The sequence below is a fragment of the Netta rufina genome (assembly GCF_964035555.1).
Source record: "Netta rufina genome assembly, chromosome: 3".
NCBI classification, from domain to species: Eukaryota; Metazoa; Chordata; class Aves; order Anseriformes; family Anatidae; genus Netta; species Netta rufina.
In genome coordinates, this window is record NC_140125.1 from 116540541 (window position 1) to 116554640 (window position 14100).

Here is a 14100-nt window from a genome sequence, read left to right on the forward strand (position 1 = left end):
CTATATATAAGATAAAAATCTGCTCTTCCTTTCAAAGTTCATCTTTTCTGATGGCTTATCAGTTCTTCTGAAGGTTAATCCCCCCCAGGACACTATATCTACATGGGACGGCAGCACCAGATTGTCTTCTGAAATGGATCCCTGGAGGTTATGTTGTTTCACAGCACTGGCTACCTGCTCCTTTGCCTTTATGGTATTCCCATCTTCTCTGTTTTCTGGCTCATGATCAGGGTGAGATTTCACTGCATTTGTCTGTGATTTTGAAGCTGTGCTTTCTATGTTTCAGATCCAAAACTCTGTTGATGACAGAGGTAAGGACACAATATTTTTATGTTAGTGGAAAATTATCAGTCATCAAGTGGGGATTTACACCAATTCATGTCGTTTAGTGACTAATTTAGGGATTTATTTTATTTTATTTTATTTTATTTTATTTTATTTTATTTTATTTTTGACAGTGTATGTTGTTGACGGAGGGCAGCTTAGAAAGGACATCCCAGAAATAAACTCAGGTAAGTCAGGAGAGTAAGTAAGCGGAGTGCTGAATTTTTACAGAGATCTGAGCTAGCCTTTGGGTGACTACAAGTCTGGCAGATGTCAGGGGTCTGAAAGACCCCTCCTATGTGAGCAAAGTCCCCAAGGTGTAAGTACTGCAGGGCGGTTAAAAATGTGTGGGATGACCCCTAGCTCTTTTTGGGGAGACAGGGGGAGACCTCCCTTGTGTAGTCTGATAGCAGTAGGAGAAGCTGGCAAGGCAGGAGCAGGGCATGGGGCAGAGGACAGAAACGTCCAGAAAGGTTGGTATAGGAAAGGGAATCACAGAATCATCTACATGTAGGTTGGAAGAGACCTCCAAGATCACCTAGTCAAACCTCTGACCTAACACTAACTAAACCCCTCTACTAAACCATATCACTAAGGCTGGGAAATGTCCATAAGGCTAATTTTGTAGGAAGCCCAATACCTTACTCTCAAATTTGGAAATACACTCAACAGCTCTTGGGCAAGGCTCAGCAGCCTCTGTGCTGTACCAAACCTGCATCAACCCCTGCACTCTTCTGCAATACCACCACCAGAAAAACCTTGGCAGTGGCTCTAATTCCACCTCTGTTTTGTTGACGTGCACTCATCCTAAGTGAGCTGCTGGGTTTCACACCACCAATGGCCAAGATACAAATCTAAAGTACCTTCAGCCCTACCACAGGGCTTCAGCGCTGTTGCCTTGAGAGAGTTTTCATTTCCTGCCATGGATTGTTATCTGCTTTATGCTCTGGGGTAGCTTTCCTCTGATTTTGCTGGTAGAACAAAGCACATGGGACTAGATTATTTTTTTCTTCTCTTTTTATATATGTGAAGAAAATAGGATATTTCTGTAACTAAAGGTTATAGAAATTTCTGTAACAAAAGGTTATAGAAATAGGTTATGGATGAACTGTTTGTGCTGGGATTGTGCCTATACAAGGACATTAATTAATTTTACACTCACAGGACCATACAGTGGCTGCAGCTTGGACCCATGTTTGGACAGGGAATTTGGCACCTTAAAAAAACCCAAAGTATAAAATAAGAGTCACAAGTGCTGTGCTTTTAAAGCATGGAAGATGTGGATAAGCTGCAGATGTGGATAAGCTGCTTAAATCACAGGTGCCTGATGCCGGTTCAAATCCATCTCCTGTGGCACCTCTAGAAGGGGAAGTCTCCTTCTGCATGTGGATAGCTGCATGTGGGTCTGAGACATATAGCACATACCCAGGGTAGGCATTTAGATTGAATTGCTTGAATCTGAGCTTAGTTCAGGCTCAGGGCTTTGAAAAACGAGGATGAACCCCTTCCCTCTCCAGAACCCTTGTCTTTCTCCTGTGATCATAGGAGGATCCCAGATGATTAGTCTAGGTTAGCCAAGTCATCAGGCGACTAGATGCCTAACTTCTGGACAAATCCCATTTTACCTAAATATCCACAATGTTCTGAAGTCCATGATGGGTTCAGGATACAAGCCAAGGAAAAAGAGCAAATATCTCCTCTGGGCAGGTGATATGAAATTGTTATGGAAATCTTCATTCAACCCCAAATCCTCCTTCATTGCAGGTGGTGGATGAGCATGCTGTAGGGTGGCGTTGGCTCTTTGTTGCCTGTTTCTGGGTGGTTGCTGTTTATGGAGAGATGGGTTGGCTGATGAGGCAGCCTCATGATAAATTGTGTGGTCTTTGAAAAAGAACACAACATACTGCAGTCCTGGATATGTTGCTTTAACCAAAGTGCTTGTTTATCTCCTTTCAGAAACAGGAAGGCAGCTTTTTGAGGGTGATATTATCTTACCGGTAAGCATTGCTGATCTAAACTAACTCCAGTAAGAGTGTGAGCTGGGCTGAAATGTTAACACCAGTGTGTTAATATCATCCACAGCTGGAGAGGAATGCTCTAAGAAACAACTCCTACAGATGGAAATTTCCCATCCCCTACATCCTGGCTGACAGCCTGGGTAATAAGTCTTTTTATTGTGGTAGGGTTGTATGGCTTTCATTATATGTACTCTGGTTTTGTACAGCTCTCTGGGCTGCTTTTGTTTCATTTGCTACTGAATTATGCCCTGTTAATGTTATGTTACTCTTGGCCAGACTGAGCGATGCAACTCTGCTCCAGCACATCTTGTTGTCGATGTCACAGTCCCAGTAATGAGCCTGATGCTAATTGAGCAGCCAATTTAACTAATATCGGTGTATCTGGCTGGGGTCTCCAGATAATGGAATCAGGAAATCCTAATCACAAGGACACGTGTCTTGATCTACTGTACCCTTCATGCCTTATCTCTTTGTAGCAGTCCCAGCTCCAGTCCCAGTCCAGGGAAATGCAGATATTTTATAAATGAAAACATTCAGAGAATTTTCCCTTTTTGTTTTCATCTAACTTTAGGTATTATTTAAAAGTTTGAACACTTCAGGTATAAAACTAATAGTAAAACAGTGTTAAAATCCTATGGATCTCTCCTGTGTTTGCCAGTCCCAAGTTCGAAGTTTACAATACTTGACAGCTCAGATAATACAATGATGTGCATTAGAAGTACCTAGAAAAACCCAAGCAATGCCTCAGATGTCCAAAAGCCTGCATATTTTTTGTTTGTTTGTTTTCCAGCTCTCTGAGTTTATCTAATAAAGATAATAAAATTATTATATTTCCCTATGAGATCTTACAAAATTACACTAATTGGGGAATTCTGCTAACAGCCTCCTGCTCTTTGATATTTTTATATTTTTAGTAGATATTTTTATACATGTTCAGATTTCTAATGCATGCTTGTTCGTATTTAGAATTATAGCTATTTATACTTTTATAAAAGAAGTACAACTTCTACTGTTATCCTCTGCTGTATCTTTCAGATCTGAATGCTAAAGGTGTTGTCCTGCAGGCATTAGACATGTTCAGGCTGAAGTCCTGCATTGATTTCAAGCCCTATGAAGGGGAGCAGACTTACTTGAAATTTGAGAAGCTGGACGGGTAATTTTGTATTAATGGCCTGGCTCGTACCATCTGATTTTCTTCCAATGAGGAGACTTTCCTTTCATTCTGGCTATTACACAGGGCATAAATACCTGAATCACATTTCTGGCCCAGAGCTTATTTGTGGTATGCTGAAGCCAATGCAGACAGACTAACCAGGCAAAGGTGCTATCTGCATTTGACGTTCTCTTAATATAATATTTGATAATATATATGTATATATACAATACAAATATATATAAATAATATATAAATTATATGTATTAAATATATTATATATAATGATATATCTAATATATATTTAATATATTATTTTATAATAATGTTTTATTTCCATTCACATCCTGGCTACTGAAGTGAACCCCTTTCTTGGAATTCTTTCAGGAAAACAATGAAGTTTCTCCTGGTGTTTGTTAGGGGCAGGGGCAGGGGATGTCTCCTTTCTTTCAGGGGCTGAACTTGACCAAACGTTGAACCCAGCACCTCCCAGGCTCTGCAGCTCACTGCAGGCTGTCTTGGCACTCGTTGGGGAGGAGGCGATTGTTCCAAGCCATAAACCCTCTCGCCTAAAATAGAAGTCTATAATAGGTGTGACAGCTTCCATCCCAAATGCCTGTAACCAGCCAGGGACTGTAAAGGTGCCAGGGAAGCTAACTCAGCAGCACCTGCCAGCACTGTGAGAGTCTGAAGTTAGGTGGGGGATCTCCCTGCTCACTGGGTGGGACATCAGGAAGCCGGGGCCAACAGCTACTGTCTAGAAATCCCATGTAGTTTAACAGCTCTATTCAATATAAATACAAATCATAGAAGGTATTATGCAAAATGGGTGCAGTATCTCAGTCTTTGCCTTACAGGTGCTGGTCTTATGTGGGGGATCTTCAGAGGGGTCAGACGGTGTCTATAGGGGAGAGGTGTGATTATAAAGCTATAGTGGAACATGAGCTCCTGCATGCCTTGGGATTCTACCACGAGCAATCCCGGACGGATCGTGACGACTATGTTCAGATATGGTGGGACGAAATTATTGAAGGTACTATGCAGGTCTGACACGCTCGAGAATTATCTGTAGATGCATGCCCCTTTTTCAAAATGCTGATTTCAGACGTCTCTGGTTGAGAATGACTGCCCAATTGCTGACAACTGGACCATTATTTAGCCGTGGGTAAAGCATTTTGAAATGGTGTTATGTGGTAAGTTTTATTTCTGGTCTTGCCTAATCATGTGCATATGTTTTTGTCTAGGTTTTGCATATGCCTTTGACAAACACAATGATAGTTTCCTTGATGATCTCAATACCCCGTATGATTATGAGTCAGTCCTGCACTATGGACCATATTCTTTCAACATCAACAGCAACGTCCCTTCCATTACAACAAAAATTCCTGAGTTTAATGAGATTATTGGGCAGAGGTTGGACCTGAGCAGGATTGACTTACTGAAGCTGAATCGCATGTACAACTGCAGTAAGTTCATCTTCTCACACATAGACTTGAAAACCCTTTCTCAAGATTCATGATAATGTGGATGGAGTCGCAGGAGAGGAACAAGAACACTTCCCTCTTGGGATCCTTTCACAGTGCTAAAAGAAGCTATAGTTCTTATGCAGCATAATGAAAATTTCATTATTTCAAAATTATTTCAAAATTTCATTACAGAACACCATTTGAGTGAATCAAGAGTCTTTTAATAGATTTTGTTCAACCAGGCATTCCCGTAAGATTACCTGTAATAGTAACATGGACGATGATCTCTTGTTGTTGATGATAAAATCTTCAAGCAATGAGAGTCTGGAATTAGGGCTTCTGAAATCAGGGTACTTCAAGTTCCTTTTTCTCCCTATGTGATGTTCAGAAGCATGAATTGGGTTAATCATGTCTCCAGCTTCACTGGCAAAGCATGAAAGTAAGCATTCCAGATTTTGTACTGACTCACTGTTAACATATACCTGAACATTTCCACTAGCTTCAGCAGAACTACTTCTGATTTACACCCTGAAGTGAGAAACAGGACAGAGAACCTAGTCCCAACAGGCTTAGAGAAAATGATAAATATCTGAAAGGAAGAACTGGCATGCAGAGGTCAAGGTGGTTCATGCAAGGAAATATCCGGCTTAGAGTGGGAAAAAGAGATAACATGCTTGTTTTAGGGGAAAGCATAATTTACTTGTGGTAACAGAGTGGTAGATGTGAAAGTCTGTGTAGTTTTCAGTTGCATTAACAACATATTTCATGAATTTAAGTGCAGCACATAAGCACTCTGGAATGGAGCTAACAGGACAAGGCTTTTTTGGTATTAATGAACAAAACATATGTTTCTCTGTTCCTGGCAACTTCAAGCCTCACCTTCTTGGACCAGTGTTCCTTTGAATACATCAATATCTGTGGGATGGTGCAAAGTGGAAAAGATGATGCTGATTGGGACCACACATTGGGCAAATCAGGAGAAGAAGACCATACTTTGTTGGGAAACTGTGCAGGTAACAAATGTATATTTTAGATTGTCATTCGAATTCACCATGCTTTTAAAAGATGTGAAAATGTAAGATGTGAAAATAAGATGTGAGATGGACAGAGGTAATTAAGTGTTTAGAAATACCATACTGTTAATGTTAATCACTATATGTATGATACTAAACATGACCCCTGAATTTTCAGATAGGAAGACTAATAATTTTCATATGATATGTTTAACCCTTCCTTAAATCTTTTCTCTACATTGTAACATCATGAAGAAATGAGAGTTTGAGATTTAGCTGCTGCAAATTCGTAGCAGTTCTATAGAAACTCAGGGATTCTCACCAGTTTGCTACAGCTGACTTCGGTGAAACTCCACAGAATTAAGTCAGATGAGACTCTCCTCCTTTTATGCATATATTACAGTATTTTGAGATTATTATTATTATTTTTAAACTGAAGCTAAGAAACACTTCCCCTTTGTACAGGAGTTCACTTCAGGCATCTTTGCAGAAGTCTGTGCATAGGCAAATATCACAAAACACAGACCTTGTTTATAAACAAATTCTGATATTGAAACCAGTCCAGGATGGTCAAAATAGGAAGCTGACTTTCAGCAGTGTGTCGCGGAGCAGGAAAAAACATCCCCAGGAGACTTCTCCAAGGGAGGTGTGCTGTGTGATGCAGCGCTGCATCAGGAAGGTGGAGCTGCTGCTTGCTCCAAGCCTGCTCAAGCTGCACCACACGGGGAGGCCGAAGAATTACCTGAGAAACAACCCAGCAGTGATTACCCCTCTTCCGAGGACAGTGTTGTATGGGGTCCTTTTGATCAGGGCTTTGGCTCTGACTGCACTCACTTAAACATATATTGAACAAAGATGAGCGTATTGAGCTCTGCTTGCTGTCAGAATACAGGAATTGTGCAGGGGTCTGTTGTTTTCACAGCCAGAGGGGGAAAAATTAGACACTGCAGAGATGTAACACATAGACAGTCCCCAAAATCCTCTAGCAAAAAAGCTTCTTATGAAAGTCACAGGCATGAGCCTAGCTGGTCTGGGTACAAGCGGTCACAGTTAGGCACATCTGCTTCCCAAAATGCAAGTTGTGGTTGCTCACGAAAGTCCCTCATGGTTCAAGAGGAAAAAAAATACGGAAAGAAGTGAAAGTCATTTCTGTGGGACTTGTTCCAAGGAAGAAGACAGCGAGAGATGGCTCTGGGAGGTCACGGATCATTTTTGTTGCCAAATGCTGTGTTTGGCTACAGCCTGTAGATTTGGTGGCTATGGGAAATTTTGCTCAGTGAGAGGGAAAGCAGGTGGGTAGCAGGTTGGGTGAAGGGATGCAGCTGCTCTCATCCCACGTGTGGGTTTGTGTCAGCGTGGGCGAGAGGGCAGACGTGCAGCTGCTGTAAGGCTGAATGCAAAAACCAGCACTTGGAAGACCCACTGTGCAAAATGAATCAGCTTGCTGGCAAAGAAAGAGAAATTTCTTCTTTCTAGAGAAACGAGTCTGGCTGGCTGTTGCTCACTGGGCTGCTGCTTGCGGTTTGCTGACAGTGTGCGGGCTGTGTGATGGAGCATGTGGCAGAGGAGCTGACAGCAGCTTCCTGCCGCTCGTGGCTGCTGACAGACAGCTAACTGCCCAGCTTCGAGCAGGGAGAAGGCAAAAGAAAGAAGGTTTAGAGCCTAAGCGGTCTGCCTCACAAGTTTCCTGAGAATAGACGGGTCACAGTTGGTGAGAAAGGGGGAGCTTGCTTGGGTATTTGTAGGGGAACTGAGTGCAGAAGGCCAGCAGTGCTGGTGGGATCTGATCTAGGCACAGGCACACAGCTGGGATCAGCACTGGAGCTCACAGCAGCATCAGGCAGCAGCTCCAGAGTTTTCTCTATGTGGTCTCTGCTGCTTGCATCGCTCGGGTCCCGGATGGAAAACTGCAAACCCACACATGCAGCCCCAGGGTACTTGGAAATGCCCAGAGTGATGCAGCTGGAAAATGCATCCCCTGTAGGGAGGGAACGTGTAGAGGCTGTTAGGTGAAGCTGATGCCCAGAGCTGCTCAGGCACGTTCAAGAAGCTGATTAAAATTGCAATATACGGACCAGGACTGATCCAGAGGTGGCCAACCTTTGTAACCAGACAGATCAGTGAGTTGGACGAGAGGTGCTGCTCTGGCCCACAGACAGAACAGCAGACTAAATAAGAAAGAGAGGAAATAATTACTATCAGTTCTTTACCCATAGAAGGCAAATAAGGCTTTAGATACTTTTATGGGGCAGTCTGATCTATCAATAGAGGGCTAACCAGGCATGGGTTCCAGGAAAGCCGCAGAACGAAGTCCTTGGCCTGAGAGGACCCTTCCAATGCATTCCTAGTTTGTCTTCCAAAAAATCCCTGGCCGAGTGCATTCACTTACATTTGCACGTTGACAGGACTGGTGTATGTATGGTTAGCACTTCATTTCTAAAGAGCAGAACCAAACTTGCACCCTACCTAATCAACCAAACTACTTTGCAAGTCATATTTCAATGCATTTTCATTTTAATACTGATTTGCAATGTAGGGAGAATTCTTTTTGATTGATTTTTTTTTTTTTCCTTTGAAAATAACTTTCTATCTCTGGCAATTGGAAACTGCACTAAAGTTTATTTAACACTCATTTCATTACTGAATGGATCAAAAAGTTTTTTCACAACACTTTTTTATGCTTACCAGATAGAGGTTATTTCATGCGCTTCGATACAAAACTGGGACACGCTGGTCAGGCAGCTCTTCTGGAATCGCGCATCCTTTATCCCAGGAGGAAAGAAAAATGCCTTCAGTTTTTCTACAGGTTAAATGGAAGCCCACAGGATAAACTAGTTATCTGGGTGAAGAAAGATGATGGAACTGGAAGTGTTAGGAGGATGGAAAAGCTGCACACTATTACAGGTAAGTGGAAGTGCTTTTTGTGTGCTGGCAAACATTGATGCAAGACAACGCTGGCACGGTTTATCATATGAAAGCTTGCTCAAGTGCCCAATGTAAATCCAACTTTTATTTGCTTCGGTTGAGTAACTCCAGATTTAGTGCCCATGAACACAAAATGTGGCCCAGAAGCAGAGTCCTTAAGACAATTCCTGCATTAATGTGGGTGCCGGGTATCACTTACCATCCAAACAGATCACAGGGAGCTTGAGGAAGACACAGTTTGATTTAGGGCCGTGTCCTGGACTTTCCTTTCTCACATATAATTATTTTCCCCTCCAGCCGATGGAGAACATCACTGGAAATTGGCCAACATTCCCTTCAGTGTCCAAACCAAATTCCGCTACGGGTTTCAGGGCATCAGAGGAGATCCAGCCACCTCTGCAGGTGGGATTGCCATCGACGACACCAGCCTGACGGAGACGAACTGCCCCACCAACATCTGGCACATCAGGAACTTTACATCCCTTTTTAACAGGACATCAAAAGGTGACTACATCACGAGCCCCGTGTTTTACAGTTCGGAAGGCTACGCCTTTGCTTTGCAGCTGTATCCTCATGGGAGAAATTCATCACCCTACGTGAACTACATGGGGATCACTTTCCATCTCTGCAGCAGTCAGAATGATGGCCTTCTGGAATGGCCGGCGGGCCACAGACAGGTCATCTTGTCTGCTCTGGATCAAGACCCTGATGTAATCCACAGGATGTCCCTCAGCCTTAGCTTTACTACAGACCCAAAGCAGCTCGTGTACGGTAAGTCAGAGTGCTTCAGGGAGAAACGTGCAAACACGGAGGTTTTGTCAAGCTGGAGAAAAGTGCTGAAAGCTGAGAGACTGAGACAGGTTTGTCCTGCATGTGACACTACTGGTTTCACTGGAGATCGGTTTTAATTATTTGTATATTTTTGCACAACAGGCAGAAATGATACCCTGCAGTGGGACAAGCCATCTATCACGGGGAGTTTTTCTTCTGCCTGCAACTGTTACATGAGCCCAGGTGTTGGCTGGAATACATTCCTGACACACAGGGAGCTGCACTGGAAAAAATTCCTCAAAAATGATGATCTTTTTATTTTTGCTGATTTTGAAGGTACAGTATCATATTATTAGAATCCCAACTGGAACAGAGTAAGTAAATACTCTTCTGTTTATAAGGAAAGCATGAACGATGAGGGTGATAAGCAAATCTTTAGTGCCATCTATTTCAGGAACAAGACTTTTAAATGTCTAGTGATTTGAGGTGCCTGGATTTTTGAATACCCAGTACAAACCCCTTTGGATAATGTTGATTCTCTTAACCCAGAAGATCAAGATTTTCAGGCCAGATTATACTTGCATGTCTTGAAGATCATCTTTCTTTATGGTGTTGCTATTTGCAAACACTCCTGTATCCCTTTCTATTTAAGAAAAATGTGGTTTGAAAAATGAAGCTGTTCTTTTTGGACCATGACAAATTGGCAGAAGGAGTTTTGATCCAAAGTTTTTCTCCTGAGGCTCCAGTTTTTTGCCAGGAATGTGTGCAGCTGCTCTGCTCTGCCAAAGGAGGCAGGAAAGGGTAGAAGAAGGAAAAGAGCTCTCTAGTGCAGGCAGCAGCCTGGTGGGCAGGTACCCCTCTGAGAAGGCCAGAGGGACAGTGCATGCCCATCCTCTGTGACACAGCCACACCTCAGACGGCTGTGTTCATCTTGCCTCACTCTAGGTGTCTATAATGAACTTTCTGCACTCTCTGGTGGGTCATTTGACAGTAATGTGTACTTCTGGAGAGCAGTTAAGCTCATCCCAAGATAGTTGTGATTAACCACTCTCCTGGTATGTTGATCTCCACTGGATACAAAGGGATCCTTCACTGACAACACTCTTCTGAAGAGTTTCCTTCAGAAAATATCAGTGCCTGGAAAGTGGAAAATGGTGTATAAGTAAACAATCATTAAATCTTAATCTGACCCTGGTACACTGGTTGTAACACTTGTCTTGAATAGGAGAAGACAGCTGGGAGTACACTGTGATGATCCAGAATCACTCCAGGTGGCCAAAGGCTGTGAAAACCAGGCTTTTCTGGAAGGATTCTCCCTGACTCTTCACAAAACAAACAAACAAACAAACAAGAAAACCGCACAGTTCTTGTTTTCATTCCAGCAGAGAATGGAAACACTTTTGAAACTACAAAGGCTTTGGCAGAATGGGAAAGCTGCTTCCCGTGAATCTTTAATCAGGAACATGTGCTGCCGAATAAAAATGCAAAGGGCAGGCTAGAGCATAAAGCAGCATGCAGGAGGGTCCAGCCTGCCTGCAGGTTATGTAGGGCATCCAGCAACTCTTCCAAGTTGCTGTTAGCAACAACAACAAAAGGACAGCCAAGGCCTCATTGTATGTTCCCTGACAGCATTTTATACCAGGAGCAATTCACTGAGGGTTGTTCAGTCCCTCTGCGTGATACGGGTGCCAGTGTGCCCAAAAGCATTTGCAGCTGCTAGGTGAAATTGTAGTTAAGAAATTGAAAGCCTTGTTAGGAGACTGTTTAGTCTCCAATTACAAACTGGTTCGGCTAAATTTCTAAGCATTAAAACTATTATGCTGCAGTGTAAGCGTGCAGTCTGCTTTTCAACACTCGTTTTGACACCAGGGGGCCTGGAAGCTCAGGGGCAGTGTTACAGTGCCCTCTGATGAAAGTTGGAGGTAGTCTCTGCATAACCATTGAGGGTCTACCCCATGCCTCCCAATTCACAACAGGCCTTTCTCCCTCTCTCCTCGCCTTCCAGCCCTGTTTCACATTGCCAAAGCCCTCTACCCTCTCACCCCAGTCTCCTCCAGATCAGCAGTCCCAGGATTCCCTTGAGAAGGGCACGGACTGGAGCTCCACGCATGCTTTCTGCTCTCTGCCATTCCAGTTTCTCCTCCCAGCTGCCTCACTGGGTGCTACTGTGGCCTCTGGAGCTATTTGCATGAATCATTATTTTTTCTTTACTTGCCCCTAGAATTAGCCTAGAAGTCAGCCCAATACAGCTGATAGAACTGTACTATATACGCTATGCATTGAATTCATACCTTTTATTGTCTTTTTTTTTGCAGATCTCACTCCTCTGATTACAACTGAAGTCCCAGTCCATCCTTGAAGTGCTCTCAACCTCTTCACAAGTACAAGCAGTCATTCATGACAGATAAAATATCTGTATAAAATATCTTCATCAAATAAAATATCTTCACCAAACACCTATATTCTGTGGCTTCTGTATTTTAAGAATTTGAACTAAGCATCTCTGCTAGTTTTAAGAGAATAAACCCATACACTCCCTGCAGATTAATGTGGCCCAAGCAGAAAATTGCTTCTCAGTTGTATCCAGTCTTTTTCTTCCTAGGTTTCATTCTTTCTGTTTATCTTCACTGTTAGCAATGTTTTTTATTCCCAATTCTTGAGTCTGAAGTCTCTCTGTTCAGCCTTGCCTAGCCAAAACCACCAGTGCTTAATTTTCCAAGATTCTTTTCCACTGTTTCCCTTCATTCCCCTTGGCCATTATGACTTCCTCTAGTCCAGCTTTTGATAATGCTCACTCACAAGTATTCACAAGCTTGTTTACTGCCTAAAGAACAGCATGCTTCCCTACCTCATCTGTGTCTGGACCCAATTCAACATTATTGAGAAGTTTTCATGAAAGCAGAATGGGAATTTGGTTGGGTCTTGGGGTGCATTTGGTGATGCATATGTTGGGCATACAAGATTATATTGCATTAGTATATCCTGAGATGTCCGCATAACCCTCGTCCTCTACAAACTGAAGAACATGACTGTAGAATGACTTATCTTTAGACATACTCCTTAGTTTCTTGGATGGAGTTGAAGTTAAGGAGACTCAAAACTGATTGCTTTTTTAGAGTATTTTGATTTTGCTTCAGGCTTTTGTTCTTTTCTCATGCCTTGCCACATATCTACAAATCACAGCTGTTGCGCTCCGTGTTGTCTCTCTTTGCTCATCTGTGAAAAGTTTTACACGATGTATCTTGAGACATGCTTCTCATTTACTTGCCATGTGCCCTGTAAGTACTGAAGAAGAGCCATGTACCTTAGGTGAAAGGTCAGCTATATCCCGGGTTGCACAAAAAGCAGCATAGCCAGCAGGGCGAGGGAGCAGATTCCCTCTGCTCTGCTCTTGTGAGACCCCACCTGGAGCCCTGCATTGAGCTTTGGGGCCCCAGCACAAGCAGGACATGGACCTGTTGGAGAGGGTCCAGAGGAGGACCTCATGGAGGATCAGAGGCTGGAGCACCTCTGCTGTGAAGATGGGCTGAGGGAGTTGGGGTTGTTCAGCCTGGGGAAGAGAAGGCTCCAAGGAGACCTTACAGTGGCCTTCCAGTGCCTAAAGAGGGCTATAGAAAAGCTGGGGAGGGACCCTTTGTCAGGGGATGTGGGGATAGGACAAGGGGGAATGGCTTTAAACTAAAAGAGGGTAGGTTTAGGTTAGATATAAGGAGGAAATTCTTTACTGTGAGGTTGGGGAGCCACTGGAACAGGTCACCCAGAGAAGCTGGGCGGCTGAGCTCCACCAAAACTGCTCTCTCGCTCCCCTTCCTCAAAGGGAAAGGGGGACAAAATACGACTCAGAAGGCTCAAGGACTGAGAAAAGGACAGCAAAGTCATTCAGCAATTATCGTCACAGGCAAAACAGACCCAGCATAGGGAGATTAAAGAAATTTATTGCCTATTGGTAACAAGATAGAAAAGTGAGATACAAACTAAAAACACCTTCCCGCCTATCCACCCTCTTCTCCATCCTTCCCCTCGAGTGGTGCAGGGGAATGGGGAATGGGGGCTTCAGTCAGACCCTGATGCTTCTCCACCATTACTTCGGGGTCCCTCCCTGCCCCTGCTCCACGTGGGGTCCCTCCCACGGGATGCCGGCCTTACCAAATTGAGCCTGTGGGGGCTGCCCACAAGCAGCAGCTCTTCAAGAACTGCTCCCACATGGCTCCATCCCACAGGGTCCATCCCCCAGGAGCAAACTGCTTCAGCATGGGTCCCCCACGGGTGGGCGGCAGCTCCCCCCAGGAGCTCCTCTCCACGGGCTGCAGCTCCAGCCCAGGGCCTGCTCTTGTGGGGGCTCTCCACGGGCCGCAGCCTCCTCCAGGCCACATCCACTTGCTCCACCGGGGGCTCCTCCACGGGCTGCAGCGTGGAGATCTGCTCCATGT

General features: G+C 43.9%; 1 protein-coding gene across 1 annotated transcript; it reads left to right on the plus strand.

Moving 5' to 3' along the window:
- Nucleotides 1-150: 150 nt before the first annotated feature.
- Nucleotides 151-10990, plus strand: LOC311208066 (meprin A subunit alpha-like; the record flags this gene model as incomplete). The annotated part of the gene is made up of 11 exons (XM_084284484.1): nucleotides 151-231; nucleotides 287-311; nucleotides 2281-2321; nucleotides 2407-2482; nucleotides 3378-3495; nucleotides 4353-4528; nucleotides 4740-4961; nucleotides 5828-5974; nucleotides 8663-8878; nucleotides 9197-9670; nucleotides 10896-10990. The coding sequence occupies 11 exons, from the start codon at nucleotides 151-153 to the stop codon at nucleotides 10988-10990; spliced, it is 1671 nt and encodes a 556-aa protein (XP_084140610.1).
- Between the last annotated feature and the right edge of the window lie 3110 nt (nucleotides 10991-14100).